This window comes from Tauraco erythrolophus, chromosome 2 (genome assembly GCF_009769465.1).
Source record: "Tauraco erythrolophus isolate bTauEry1 chromosome 2, bTauEry1.pri, whole genome shotgun sequence".
Taxonomy (NCBI): Eukaryota; Metazoa; Chordata; class Aves; order Musophagiformes; family Musophagidae; genus Tauraco; species Tauraco erythrolophus.
In genome coordinates this window covers 44,112,844-44,127,176 of record NC_141466.1, presented here as the reverse complement: position 1 = coordinate 44,127,176, position 14,333 = coordinate 44,112,844, and the positions used below count along the sequence as shown (strand labels likewise).

The 14,333-nt window shown below is 41.2% G+C and overlaps 1 protein-coding gene across 1 annotated transcript in view; it reads left to right on the top strand.

Moving 5' to 3' along the window:
* Nucleotides 1-6,293: 6,293 nt before the first annotated feature.
* The window catches only part of PRIM2 (DNA primase subunit 2), a 118,245-nt gene continuing 110,205 nt past the window's right edge, over nucleotides 6,294-14,333 (top strand). The window contains exons 1-4 of the mRNA XM_086608308.1: nucleotides 6,294-6,450; nucleotides 7,133-7,236; nucleotides 7,546-7,625; nucleotides 12,951-13,071. Coding sequence (XP_086464434.1) covers nucleotides 6,294-6,450; nucleotides 7,133-7,236; nucleotides 7,546-7,625; nucleotides 12,951-13,071 — 462 coding nt within the window. The remainder of the gene's footprint in view (nucleotides 6,451-7,132; nucleotides 7,237-7,545; nucleotides 7,626-12,950; nucleotides 13,072-14,333) is intronic.

The following is a 14,333-nucleotide window of genomic DNA, read 5'->3' as shown; positions in this document are numbered from 1 at the left end:
TACCACATAGATACTCGTGTAAATAATGGGTCCATAAAAGCTAAATATGTATAAAGAGAACACAGTCACTTTTGAAAGCATTTGGGACACTATACGCTAGGAAAAAAAATGCTGCTGCTTTTTTTTCGCAATGCAGCAATACCACCTAAAATATGACAGTAAGGTTTATCAGCTGGATTCATTTAGATTCACTGTGGTCCACCCTTGCCGTTTAACTGTTACTAGATTTTCTATAAAAATGTTTGGCCTTCAATATATCTGATAACTTTGTGGTTTTGAAAGCAATGTGTTGTTAATAGCTGCGCAACTGATAAACTTGGTTTCCAAATTGGAATTATAAATATGGTAATCTCTCCTACTTAGTGTGGCTATATTGTAGGCAATTGAACAGTTATTAAAAAGTTAGCAGGATGAGTCTCAGCTTCTGAAATTTGTTATGCAAAGGTACCATGTAGTTTTCAGAACAATAACGTGTGTACCAGATTTCTATGTATTCACATAGGTGATCTGAAGAAATATTGCCAAGATGCTGGTGCCAATAGTTATTCTAGCTCTGTAGTCTGAAGATAAGTCAACAGTTTTATCAACAAGCCCTGAATTTTAAGGAGCATTGCAGTAGGAACTGATGTCCACAGTGCTGGAGGATGGGGTTGAGGTTTTACATTCTGAGGCTACGTTCTGCTTCCAGTGAAACCAATGCAGTTTTAGCCAAGGGTTAATGGGGAGAGGAGCCTTTATTTGAACTTTTCACTGTTACTTTTTGAAAAACTTTGCTTCTTTAGCTTAACTTCCACAAAGTCTCAGCCAAAGGAAATGCTAGAACAAGACAATAGAAATATAAAGACAAAACACTAAGAACTAAGACAAAGTAATATATTTACTTTCTAGTAGGAAGGTGACTCAGGAATTAGCTACTATGTTAATCATCTTCATCTCATATGTCTTGCTCAGGCAACTTCCAATTAATTCGGAATTTTGCTTGCGTAAGGAACGTAGGAGTTAGCTCTGACTCCTTATACTGGTACCAGTTCATAATGGGGAACGGGACCTAGTATTACATGCAAGGGAGAGTTTTTTCCCCTACCTTGCAAAAATACTGAAGTTCCCACTTTTGTGCATCACTTATATTTGAAAAAGACCACAAAACACAAACCCTGAAAACAAAAAAAAATAAACCCCAAACAAATTTGAGGTAGATAAATGGAAAACAAATCAGCTACCCAGACACCTAAATTTAGGCAGGCTGGATATACTTTTGGAGGTCAGCAGGATACCTACCTCTTTCCAAGCATCCTATGGAAAACTATTCTCTTTAAAGAAAAAGGACCTTAAAAAGTAGGTGCAGGTTTAGTGGCTAGATTAGGCAGACTGGATCCCACCCTGGTGTTTATTTAGGAGATTTTCACTTGTAACGGTGACAGTGCTCTGGGTAAGTCTAACACAAGAGATTTATTAGCAACTGGAAGGCAGCTGGCCACTTAGATTTAGGTTAGAATGTTGCAGGCTGTTTTGCACAGCGACTGGGTATTTGAAAACTCAGTGTGTGTCAGTACTGAACAGGACATTTTTTCAGGATCAAGTCATAGGCTTAAAATGGGAAATCTGCCTGGCCAAGTCTGTATTATTCAATAGCGCTAAATAAACACCAAAAAGGCTGAAGAAAATCCTTAAGCTGCAGTGGGTTTCTTTTAACAGAGACAGAATAATATTTTTAAATTTTCAGACAATAAGAGATTATCCTTGTAAAAAAATATTTTACACCTTTTTTGCATTATTCTGAATGCTCACAATTAGTTCTTTATATGATTAAAACAAGAGAGAAAAACCCTAGATACATAGCTATGTCTAGTTTTCCTGTTGGACAGCAATACTTTTGGGGTTAAAGAAATCTTTCAATTACCTACAGACTACTGGATAAGAAAGGATCCTATTCTTTACTGCTATACAAGCAGAAACTCGATCAATCTCAAGAGTATTAGAAATGCAGCAAATCTTAAATTTTATATGTAACAAAAGCATTTTCTTCTTGTAAATTAGTTTAGTGGCAATCATTTCCAAGAAAATCAGTATCTATACCGATAGACTGAAAAACTTCTTTGCATGTTTCACAATTTAAATATGATACAGATAGACATACTCGGAAAAAGGAGGAGATCCTTGTGCAGCAGAATACATTGTCTACAAATTAATTCCACTTTCTTAGTCCTGATGCTTGATAGTTCAAACCTTCCCCTTTCTGTTTGTTTGAAGACGATGGAGCAGTGGCTGAGCTCAAGCTATATTTACACTGATCAGCCAGGATGTTTGTGTTAACTGGCTGCTCGCTGCTGCTCCGCACACAAAAGAGGCTGAGTTCTGTTTGTCTTTCCCATGGCAGAAATCTGAATTTTTCTCTCTTTCCTTTACCCGAGCTCTAATTTCTCAAATTTGTGAGTACTTGTTGTCTTTGAGGCTTCAACCCGTCTCTCTAACATTGATGGAATACTCAAAAATTATCAGATGGAGATTAACAAGGGAGAAAAAAAAAACAGGCACACCCACCCCCCCCCTTCCCCTCCCAAGCCCCAGCATGGCAGGCAAAATTATTCAAAGCACATGGAATATCCTGCAACAGAGTACAAGAGTGGCATCCTTTTGGAGAAGCCTAGCACAGGCATAGGGCAGTTCCTTACTTGATATGTAGGCTGAAAAATGATGCTAAGGGATGGAAAATATGATATATCACAGAACAAGGATGCAGTGAGCATATACGCTACAGCAGCCTAAACATACTGAAGAAGGTGCATGCAGTAAGAGGCAGAGGTCGACGATAGACCTACCTATCAGGATAAAATTGAGAAGATTGTGAAGATATATCTAGGCTTCCTCTGCCTGTGTGCTAGAGTCTTGGACAGGGAACTTGGGGAATAAATCCAGGATCCCAAAGCCCTGTACGAGTGGAGCCAGAGAGACTTAAGAGTGTCACAAGGAATGTGACCATCATCACTCTGCACTTAAATAAATGAACACTGAGAGATCGAGAGCATATTCAACTGAAATAGCCCCCTGAACCTCTCTTCAGTGCATGATTCATGCTTTAGTCAGTTTGGAGCCTGCAGGAATTTAAAGGCCAGCTCAGAACATTTACCCTGCTATTTATAGTAAGTACAGAGGTATCTGTGCATACATTTTTTTCTGGTCAGAAAAAAAATCTCGATATAACCTGGATGGTGAAAATTTAAAGAAGTAACAAAAAGCACGGAGCAGAGAACTGCAAAACAGACATACAAAGAGAAGTTGGGCTAGCGATGACACAAATACACTACAAGAAAAGTGTAAACCTGTCAAGACACTTGAAAAAGCCAGACCAGTTAAATGACGGAAAAATCTATAAAGAAATATTTTGAGTAAATAAAAGATAAAAAAATATTCAAGATTGATATTTTAAGAAGTGAAAACATCAAGAAAGCAAGTTATGAAGACAATATATATTAAGATTGAGTTACATGAGAATTCAGTGAGACTGATGATACATGCAGTAACTAACATTGTGGGTAAATTAACAATAAGATCTGAAAGGGAGCTGGAAGCAGAGAGGGGACATTTTGTACTAATCCCTGCCATCCGCAGAGATCCAAACATCCCAGACACGATGGATGAATGGGGCAGCTTGAAAAAGAGACTAAATATTGGCATCACCATGTTTACCCTCCTATTAGCAGTGGTAGTCATGCAAGAAGAGAAGAACTGGGATCCGATGGATTAACTTCGGGCACTCTGCTAGTTAGTGTAACAAAAGTGGGAGTAGAAACTGTGCAAAGATATATATTTAATGCAAATAAGGAATTTGGGTTTTGTTAATTAGGTAGCAGAACAGGTTGGGATATGCTGGATTGGACTGTGTTTGGATGGGATGACGGGGACAGTTTGACAGCTGACCATATGGATGTTGTGGTAAAACATTTGTGAGGTGGGTTGTTGCAACATCAATGATTCTGTTAAAATATTCTTCAAAAATCATTACCTACTGGTAATGTTACTGTGGAAATGATGAAAATATACATGGAAAAAAGTAACCAAAATACTATTGAAACTGTCTATAGGTTTCAATAAATATGTCAGTAAGAAAGCTTGGTTTATGAAATTGTTTGAATTGTGGCTTTGGGAGGTTTCCACTGAGATGGTATCTTTTCACTTTGTCTGTTTTCTTTTCCGAAGAAAAGGATTTTTGTGCAAAAGGGCTGACAAACCCCTTATAAGGCTTTGCATTGTAAGATTTAATTGAGTCTAGTAATATGGATGTTTATTTCGCTTCTTAATTTCTGCTGAAGTGCTCATATGACACTTTGCAATAATGTTAGCATAAATTAAATTTAAAAAAAGAAACAGGGTAGGTCGTCACCTAATTTCAGACAGTTTGAGGATCAGTATTCAGCATTAGAGGAAAAAAATAGTAGTGAAACAAAAAAAAAAGAGGAAAAAACCAGATGTAGACATAGCTGCTGACCTGTAAAAATCAGCAGGACATGGTTCAACAGAAGAAATGGTGATGGACAGCAAACTGCATACCATGGTTTCTAAAAGCATGGTATCGCTTATGTGCCAAAGTCTGAAAGATTGATTGAAATGAAATCAAAATGAAAAGCATTGCTGGTTTCTGTGGAGTGCTCCTCAGCATTGTTGCTCTCCTGCTCCGGTCCAGGCTGGGTATAGCACTCAAAGCAAATGTGCGAGCTCTTACCTTACTCCTTGACCTGCCCTGGATGGTGCACTGCCAATCTCAGTAAACCTCTTGGATATTACCACACTGGTCAGTCAAAGGCGAAAGCTCAGCCTTCTTGCAACTCCTAGGTGGATTTTGGCAGATTCACTCCTACTCCTGAGCAACTGTGTGGCAGCCAAGTGGAGAAGGGAAGAAACTGTGCAGGTATAAGCCCTGGCTATTCGAAGAAAGTTTCTTTGGGTTAAAGTTGCTTTATATATATAGAAAAAGATACAACATTGCTTTGGATTAAATATAAAAATATTATATAAATATAAAAAAAGATATTGACAGCATGTTTTTTCCTGGAAAACTAAAGAGCAGCCCTGGAGAGTGAAACTTGATTTTCTGTCCTATTAAACTGTACAAATGGTCCCTTGGCAGAGGTTCAGCCCAGACCAAGGAGCGCACGTCACGGTTTGAGAATTAACATGAACACAGGACTATTCTCCATAGGCAATTTGGACGTGGCCACCTTGTTTTGAAAGGTAACTGGAGTGGGTTATCCAATGTGAGTTGAAAAAAAAACCTAATCAACATCATCAAGTGCCGTGTTGTGGTAAAACAGAGAGGCCGAGAATCGCTGCCACCTTCCACCATGTTGGCAAGAGGGCCCGGGAAGCGCTGGATGCTGCGGGAGGACACCCCGGGTAGACCCTTCGGCGGCAGTAGCGCGGGCGCCTCGGCCCTCCCCGGTCCCTCCATGGCGGCCGGGTGCTGCGGGCAGGCTCGGCGGGGCATGGCGCTCCCGCAGTGGGCGGCGGCTGGCGGCTCTGCTTCGGCCCCCCGGGGAGCCATTTTACTGCACCGACACTCAGCATCGAGTGTCGTGAAGGCAGAAGGCGCCTGTGGGCAGGCAGGGGGTGGGAGGGACCGCCACCCCAGGCACCCACGGCCACCCGTTAGCCTCCCATTACATCAAGGCTTAGTGGGGAACAAGAAGAGGAAGGGGTTTTTGTTTCATTTAGTGGCAAATATTTCTAAATATCTTCAGTCGTGAAAACGACAACCTGACAGAAACTTAGTTACAGTGTATCGCACGCCGTCAGAAAAAACAGACAAAAAGCCTCATTTAATCAGTTTCGGTATCTGGGTACGACGGGCCAGGAACCATAGAGGGACTGGGACTGGGGGGGGCGGGGCTGCCTCCGCCGAACCGCACCCGCACGAAGCGGCAGCCGCCATGGCGTCTGCGAGCACCTCCCACCGACACTGCGCGCGCTCCGCCGTCACCGCCCCATTGCCGCGCGGGAGGCGTAGCCCGGGGGGCGGGGCGCGGGGCGGAAGTGGGCGGGGCTGGCCGTGCGCGGGAACCGGGGCGCTCGGTCGGTGCGCGGCGGCGGCAGGGACAGGTGGGGGCTCGGCGTTAGCGCGGCGGGCGGGGGCGGCTGCCCTGGCACCCAGCGGGTCGGGCACTCCCGGAGGGCGCCGGAGGCAGCCCCGGCGCGGCTCGGTGGCAGGCGGGCCCTTCCCGCCGTCTCCCCCCCCCGCCCCGCGCTGCCTCCCTGGTGGCTGAGCGCCCGTGTCGCCCCCAGGCCCTGCGGCGGGAAGAATGGATTTCTCCAGCGGCCGGGTGAGGCAAAGGCAGGCGCGCCTGGCGGGGGACCGGCGGGAACTGTACCCGCACAGCGTGCAGTTCTACCTGGAGCCCCCCACGGAAAACATCTCTCTGGTGGAGTTTGAGAGCTTTGCCATCGACCGCCTAAGGCGTGAGTAGCGTCTCCGGCCGTGTCTCCGTCCCTCCCCTCCCCACCCCCGGCCCCCGAGGCTTTTGGTTCTGCCTGTCGTGGGTGTACGTCTTGTCTTTTTGGCGGGCCTAGATGCTCTCTTTGCCTGTTATTAATGGGAACTGGCAGCCTGGTCGTGCTGTAATGAATCCCCTTTAAAGGAAAACGTGTTGCTTTAGATGTTTCAGAGAGCTGTGACATATTTCACAACGAGCGTTTGGTGTCTAACAGTCGGGACTGTGTAGTTTTCGCTTACACTGGTGGTTTTTATAAGCATGTTTCACTTTCCAGGTGTTGTGACGTATTTGATGTCTCTCAGTGCAGCGGTTCAGATCGCTGTGGCTGGGAGCAAGGATTCCCCTCAGCTCCTGAAAACCACTAAATCCAAGGTTCTGTCATTACAGTGGAAACCTATGTTCAGAGACTGATCCATCAGAGTTAGCTGTCTCCCTTTCCTTGTTGACTGTATGGATTCCAGAGTTGGGTGAGCTGTTCAGGACTTGTGGGACGCACCTTATTCTCCGGATTTCTTACCCCTTTGCTCTCCATACCACTAAAAGCAATTCCTGTGGCCTTGTCCCACTTTGTGTGTTTCCCAAGACATGATACAGTTAGATTTCTTTTCAATATGTTGTCTCTAACGTGAGCTTTGTTTTCTCTCCAGTGCTCAAAGTAGTTGAAAACCTTGGTGTGAGCTATGCACGAAGTAGTGAGCCATACAAAACTAAGCTGGGGTCTGAGCTCTGGAAACTCAAGTTTCCCTACAAAGTAAGTAAAAATTAAAAAAGGGACTTCTCTTGCACTTTATTTCTATTACACCATTCAAGAATTCTGAATAAGAGTAGAGGTGATGAAATACTATTCCTAAAACTTAAATTCTGTCATTTTGTCAGAAATGTAGTTTGTCTTTGGGAGTATAGGTTTCTGTCTTTAGGACGATCCCCTTCTTTAATAATCTTGCATTTATTGTCTTAAAGATGCGTATTAGGACACTGTTGAACAGCGATGATAAATTCATTATGGATTTTTAATGTGGGAGAGATTATTTCTCTGAAATAGTAACAATATGTTCTGTAGGCTTTGGCTGAGGATGATTATGAGGCAAGAAGAAAAGACCATATCTCTCATTTCATACTACGCCTTGCTTACTGTCAGTCGTAAGTACATTTTGGATTACACTGTACTCTGATTATTAATTTTAAATGTATACAGATACTGCATTGCTTTATTACACATATTTTAGAGTTACATGGCTACTAAATAGAGAGGTGGGCTCAAAAAGTAGGTTTTTTGGCTCGGAACCTGATTTCAGCTGTGATGCTTGGGATCAAAATAATATGCGGATTTTGTAATAATTTAAAAAAATACCAAACTTTTGGGCTTTAAGAACAAAATGTTGATTTGAGTTTCTTCCTTTAGACATCTTTTTTGAGATTAAAGCACACCAATATTAAGTGTTTGTTAGGCATTCACAGTGACTGATTATTTAATTTAAATTAACTGCTGCATATGCTTAAACTGTTGATTACTGACCAAAGACCTGACTGTGCAAATAGGCTTTATGTTATTGTCTAAAGAGAGAGCCTTGTTTCTGGCAAACTAAAAATACTGTCTGAATTTGAGGTTTCCTCTACTGACTCTACTTGACTTCCAAATTCATGGCAGTGGATGGTTGCACTGTAATTTTTCTGTTGTGTGAAATCTCAAGCAGAAAGTTGATCCTGTCAAGTGCATTCTTTTTGCTTCAGCTATAGTTTTTGGATGAAATTGTAGAGGTTGTCAGTGCTTTGTGTCCGTTAGCAGCTTTATTATGCATCAGTGTAAACTCCTGACTCCTTGCCATTGCAGTTCTTTTTCAGAATTAAAACTGGCAAATATGAAGTGTGTACAGTTTTGACTTGTTAGTTCAATTGCACTTTAAGTTGCAATATGGTTTGTTTAAATTAGGTGAGTGTGGTAGAATACATATTATGATACGACTGAAGTGCTGCTATAGAATAGTTTTGTTTGGAAAAGACCTTGAAGATCATTGAGTCCAACAGTTAACTTAACACTGCCAAGTCCACCACTAAACCATGTCCCTAAGCACCACACCTACACGTCTTTTAAATACCTCCAGGAATGGTGACTCAACCAACTCGGGCTCTGGGGAGCCTGTTCCAATGCTTGGCAACCCTGTGGATGGATACAGATTCCTAAACAAAAACAGGCCGGGAAAGTAAGCAGGAGAGATTGTGCTCTAGGCCAGGATGTGGACCTGGAATGGATGAGGCTTTTCCTTGGAATGGGTCATGAAACAGTTGAGAGTTTTGGGGCAAGTCTTGGAGAAGAGACCAAGGTGGCTAACAACATGGGAGGTGCCTGCTACACAACATCTGATGAGAATAGGAAGCAGCAAAGGCCTCAAAAGCGTCCAGATGGAGGAAGCCTCACCGTGACAGGCACTGGGTGAACCACCTTGAAATCCTGGATTATTCACATCCTATCATGTTGCCCTTTCAAAGGACATTGGGGCCGTGCTGAAGACAGTTTATTGATGTACGGGGTCGATGAGCCAGGATCTGTGATGCATGTACAAAGAGGAACAGGTTGTGGATGTGAAGGTCAATAGCAGCCTTCCATGCAGAGACGGTACAGTTTAAAATACTGAAAAAAGGGAGCAAGCCGAATAACAGAATTACAGCTGAAGTTCCTTCTACTCTTCTCTATTGTACATGTATTATTTGTGATTATGAATAGCAAATGTAATATTGGTTTCTTTCTAGTGTTTGTTTGTTGTGTGTATTCTATATAAAGGCCCTTCCTTAGTCATACTGGTCCTGCTGATTTTTACAAGAAAATATCTTGCTTTACCTATATTGTAAGTTTCTATCAAAAACCTCTAAAAGTTAGTATCCTTAAGTAGCCTGGGACTAAGAAGGCCCTGAAGACTTAATGTTTCTTATTATGCAGCTAGTGGCGTTTTGAATAGGCAGTTGATTTTCCTTATCCTTTCTTGAGAAATTTTACTTTAAGCATTTAGTTATTATTTAGATGGGACAATTACTTTTCTGTGGGAGATGAGACACTTTGAGGGTGTTGGTAGTGACACACTTGAAGAAAGTTCTGCTGTTCCAAAAGGTAGAATTGTCTAGTGACAAGAATCTGATCTGGAATTCAAGAGGCATCTGTTTTTGGTTGGTCTGTGGCTTCAGGAAAAAGGAGTTTGGGGCAGATTCACAGAAGGCAGTACAAGCCACGCAGCAAAAGCCTGAAGGTTAGGTATTTGGTTCAGGAGCAGAATTCACTAAGCTTTGTCCACTGTGCTGAGAAGGAAGGCAGACGTGAATGACCGTGAATGACAGTGGCTAGCCTGCTGAGCAAAAGGCTGCCTCAGTTAGAACTAACCAAGCAGGGACTGGGCTCAACATTTGCCTGTGCCACCGATGTGGTATCTTTACCCCCCTGCCCTGCATCTCTATAATGGCTGTGGAATCTCCTGGAATTAATGATAGATGCAGATAATTGGACTGCTTGCTTTTTCTCTGCAAGCTATCCTTTTAAAAGATCCTTGTCTTTTGTATGAGAGCGTCCTTGACTGCAGTGCTTGCTTAGGAAATAAATGGGAGACATGATTCAAACCCTATGTTTCAGGGAAGTATCTCAGGAGTTAGGCAATAGGCAAGGCAGAGGTGGGCAGCTTGATGGAAGGTGAACCACTGTGCAGAAATTAATACAAGCTATTTTGGGCCATAGAATCAGCAGGAAAGAGCCTGGCTTTGTAGTTTAGGGGGAAAAAACCCTCCTTAGGAAGGAGGAGCCTTGGATAGGGCTCCAGGGCACTCTTTAAACTACTTGCAAATGTATTTTTGTGTTCCTGGTTTAAGTACAGGTAGTTTGATGCAGTGTTTCAATAAAGCAGCTTGATAGTCAGTTTCCACTTAAGCTACTTTTTTTTTTTCTTTGAGAAGGGACTTAGTGCTTACTCACAAAATAGAAAATAGTATCCTTAAGCACTGTGAGGTGACCCTGTACCCAACATTCTTTGTTCTCTCTTGAAAAGCAGCTATTTCCGGATGAGATATTCCATGCTTTAAAACTGGCACGTTCCCCAAAAGATGAAATTGGGAGGCAATTAGAGCATACTGTTCTCTTTAAGCTTTTTATCATGTTAGGTCAGAAAAATAAGCTTGGCACGGATCATTAGGTTAATTGATGGAAGCTATAAGGTAGGAGTGTTTGAAAAAGTGTGCTTAAATGCATGTAATTGCAAAATAGGTTGAATTCAGTTCCCTGTGGCCTACGAGGCAGTTGTGTTTACAGCCTTGTTTTCCTGTGACACCATCTTTTGAAATTTCTAGTTGGCCAACAGTGCCACCCAGGGGTAGGAGTTTACTTCAGCTTTTTTCCTAGTCTGCATCAGTCCTCACTTATAAATTGAATTGTTTTGGTTTGTTTTTCACATGGTCAGAGGTGGCCAGCCCCACCATTCGTGTCACTTAAATTTGTAAAGTAGTCGTCATCTCTTGACTGTCCTTTTGCCTTCTGAAATCCCAGACTTCAAAGCTTATTCCCATATAACATTGCTAAGATACGATATGTACGATCTTGAGTGAACAGTCTCATCCATACTCTTCTTTCACACCCCTTGTAATGTCCCTTATATCTGTCGAGACCGGGAAATAGAATAATCTTGTTTCATTCACTTCCATGGCAAACACAGCTGTAAAGAGAATTTTACTTGCGCGTTAGCCATGACCATGCATTTCTGCTTCTGTCTGTTGCATCTCTTTTTGCTTTATCAGATTAGCTATGAAGAATCTTGAAAATCTCAGGAGCATAATCTTCACTTTATGTACTTAAGATGGAAGAAATAAATCTTGCCTCTGCTCTGACAGCAAAACTCTCTTCTATTCAGGAAAGTTTCAAACATACTTTTGTTATTTGGGTGGGTTTGTGACTTTTTCTTTTTTTTTTTGATCTGTGTCACATAACAAAGACTTAAGTTCCTTCTCAAATTTAGGAAGACCTTTTCTCTGTGTCCTGCCATTTTTTTTCCATATGATAAATTAGACTTGTGTGCTGAAATTGCTGCCTTTTACATTGACTAGCATTTACTAGTTTTTTGTACCCATGTTACCCTCGCTGTCTACCTTTTGAAACTTAAACACTGAGGAATCTTCTGGTGTTGGTTGCCTAGTACAATAGAGCTCTGGCTCACGCCCAGGCTTTTCACAAATTAGCACTTAGTTGTTGGTAATTGAACTCTCATATTTAATTGTGGGATGTGAGCTGCTAGTCTTAGGCTCCAGATTTAGGAGCGTTTTCATGTCTTTCTGAAGTACTTCTATGTTGATGCTTTATAGCACATATGCTGATCGTTCCTACCGCTCCTTGGGGGTTGAAGAGGATTTCTCCTCACTCTCCCAAGTGCTGTTCCCTGATATGAAAGAGCCTGTTCTTTTCTATTATTCTTCTAATTGGGAATCTACTGACCTGATTTAAACAGTTGAGTATTCTGTACACAAAACAGTTAAGTGGCAAAAAACGAGGAGATGTTCCTAACATCTACACTTCAACTACTTGCAACTGTCTCATCTTCAGCAGCAGCAGCTTGGTTATTTATCTAATGACAGTGGCATTGCTTTTCAGTTAAGCTTGTGTTTTTGATAATAAGTGTTATTACTAATATGTGTCTGGAATGAGTGTGTACAATTTTAAAAAATGTTAATAATGAGTATAAGATGTAATTTGGGTTTAGAAATGATGTAAAATTTTCCTGAGACATAAGGGAAGAAATGAACTTAAATAATTCCCTAACAATGATGTTCCTAGGAAAGTCAGTTTTAACGTATATGCTGGACGTATACAGTAAGGTAAGCCAGCTCATCTGCTTGTTTGTCAATTGTAGAAATAATCCAGATAGGCGTGTGTATTAGTAGGAAGAGACTGGCTGGCCTCCAAAGTAACTATATATGCTTGATTTTGTGTGTAATCACTGATCTGCTGTTCTTCTGTGATCATCTTGCACAGTAACAAAATCCTAGGATGTGACAATTTTACTCTTTTCCTAATTATCACCTTTACACTGCATTTGTTTCCCTAAGCAAAAAACAAACAAAAAAACCCCCCCAAAATCAAGCATCTCTTGTGTGTATTGTAGTAGACGTGAAAGAAATGTTTTCTTGTTTTGGTAATTTGAGTAGGTGATAGCTTTGATACCTACAGAGCAGTTTTTAGTGTTGAGATTGACTACCTCTTCTTCCAAAACATCTGCAATCGTGCTTCTTTCTGCATTGTCTCTTCAAAAATCTTCTGACTGAGTGCTCTTTCCCGAAGGTTTCCTACCTCCTCTTCCAAGCTCCTCTGTTTGTAGGTCTCATGCCAAAGTCAGGACTACATTTAATGCTATGTTCACTGTGTTTGACATCTATTTCGTAAAGAAAGAGGGAATGTGTAATCATAAAATGAATTATGTTTTTTTTTAAATAATTTCTTTGCAGTGAGGATCTCAGGCGTTGGTTCCTTCAACAAGAAATGGATCTCTTGCGATATCGCTTCAATGAACTGACCGAAGGTTTGCGGCAGAAATTCCTGGAACACGTTAACTTATCTTTTGAAGCTGTAAGTATGTTACGTTTTGGATTTGTGTTATATAGCATGTGCCTGGTGTTTTTTAAAATTCTCATTAAGTCAAGTTTTATTACTTCTGTTTAAAAAATCAAAAGTGCCCTTGATGCTTTAAAAAACAACCACACAGAACTTCTGAATTTGGAGAATAGTCATGCCACAGAAACAAGGATTAAGTGATGTCGTTTTGTGCTGCAACAGGAGAAGTTCAGTCTGCTTCAGTCAACCAACACTTAACTGAAAAATGTGTAATTACAGAAGCAAGTTAACAATTTTATTCTAGTTCTTCACCAGCTTATGGAAAACCTTAAAAATGACAAATCTGTGGCTTTTGAAATGCTTTGGGGGTATTACAAAAGAGCTCCTGCTGTAATATACTGCTTCATTTGTCTGAGTGGATTAAAGGAAAATGTCTATTGCAGTTTCTGCATTACTGATTTCAGTAAAATTTTTCATTGCAGCTATGAACTATTGTGTTAGAAAGGTCCAGCTTTGCCTGTAGCTGTCAGAGTAAACTTAAATTAATTAAAATTAATGTGCAGTCATCATTCTACTAAAAAAACTTTCTGTTAAAATACTGCTTATTTTGAAGAACTTAAATATTATAAAGTATGTGGCTGACATGCATTGTATATTGCTGGATTGAAAGACCTGACACCAGTGTACGTTGATGATGAAAGATGACTTGTGCAGTGTTGAGAAGGAATTTGTCTAGCTAGACAGCAACACATGGGCTTTTCTGGGTCTGTGAGGCTCAGACTATTGGAAATGTCATTCTTTGGCTCAACAGACCTTTGAGCGAATGGTGTGTTTGTGGAGCTGTATTTCCACTGCTTATTCCCCAGTCTCATATTGTCTTGTCACAGTTTCAGCATTCAGGCTTGTGAGAATAAATTAATGTTTACAGGTTGCTGGAAATAGCTGGGTGTGTGGCTTGGTTCTGTGCTATTGAATGTGCCTTCAATGTGTCAAAATGATTAAGAAGTTATTACTTTCTTATGCCGATTGAGGCAACAAAACATAATTTAATTGAAAAAAATCTACTTCCCTGCTTTTACTGGTTTTCCTTCTTACAATTCTGGTGGGAATTTAAGCAAAGCTGATCCCTCCTCACACTATCATGTATAAAATATTTGAATATTACTAAGGAATTCCGTACATGTCTGAAATAATACCATGGAGTTCAGACCTGTGTAGGGGCCACTGTAAAAGCAGTGTTCTTTTTCTCGGTGTTGTGTTTGTAAAAGGCTTTAAAA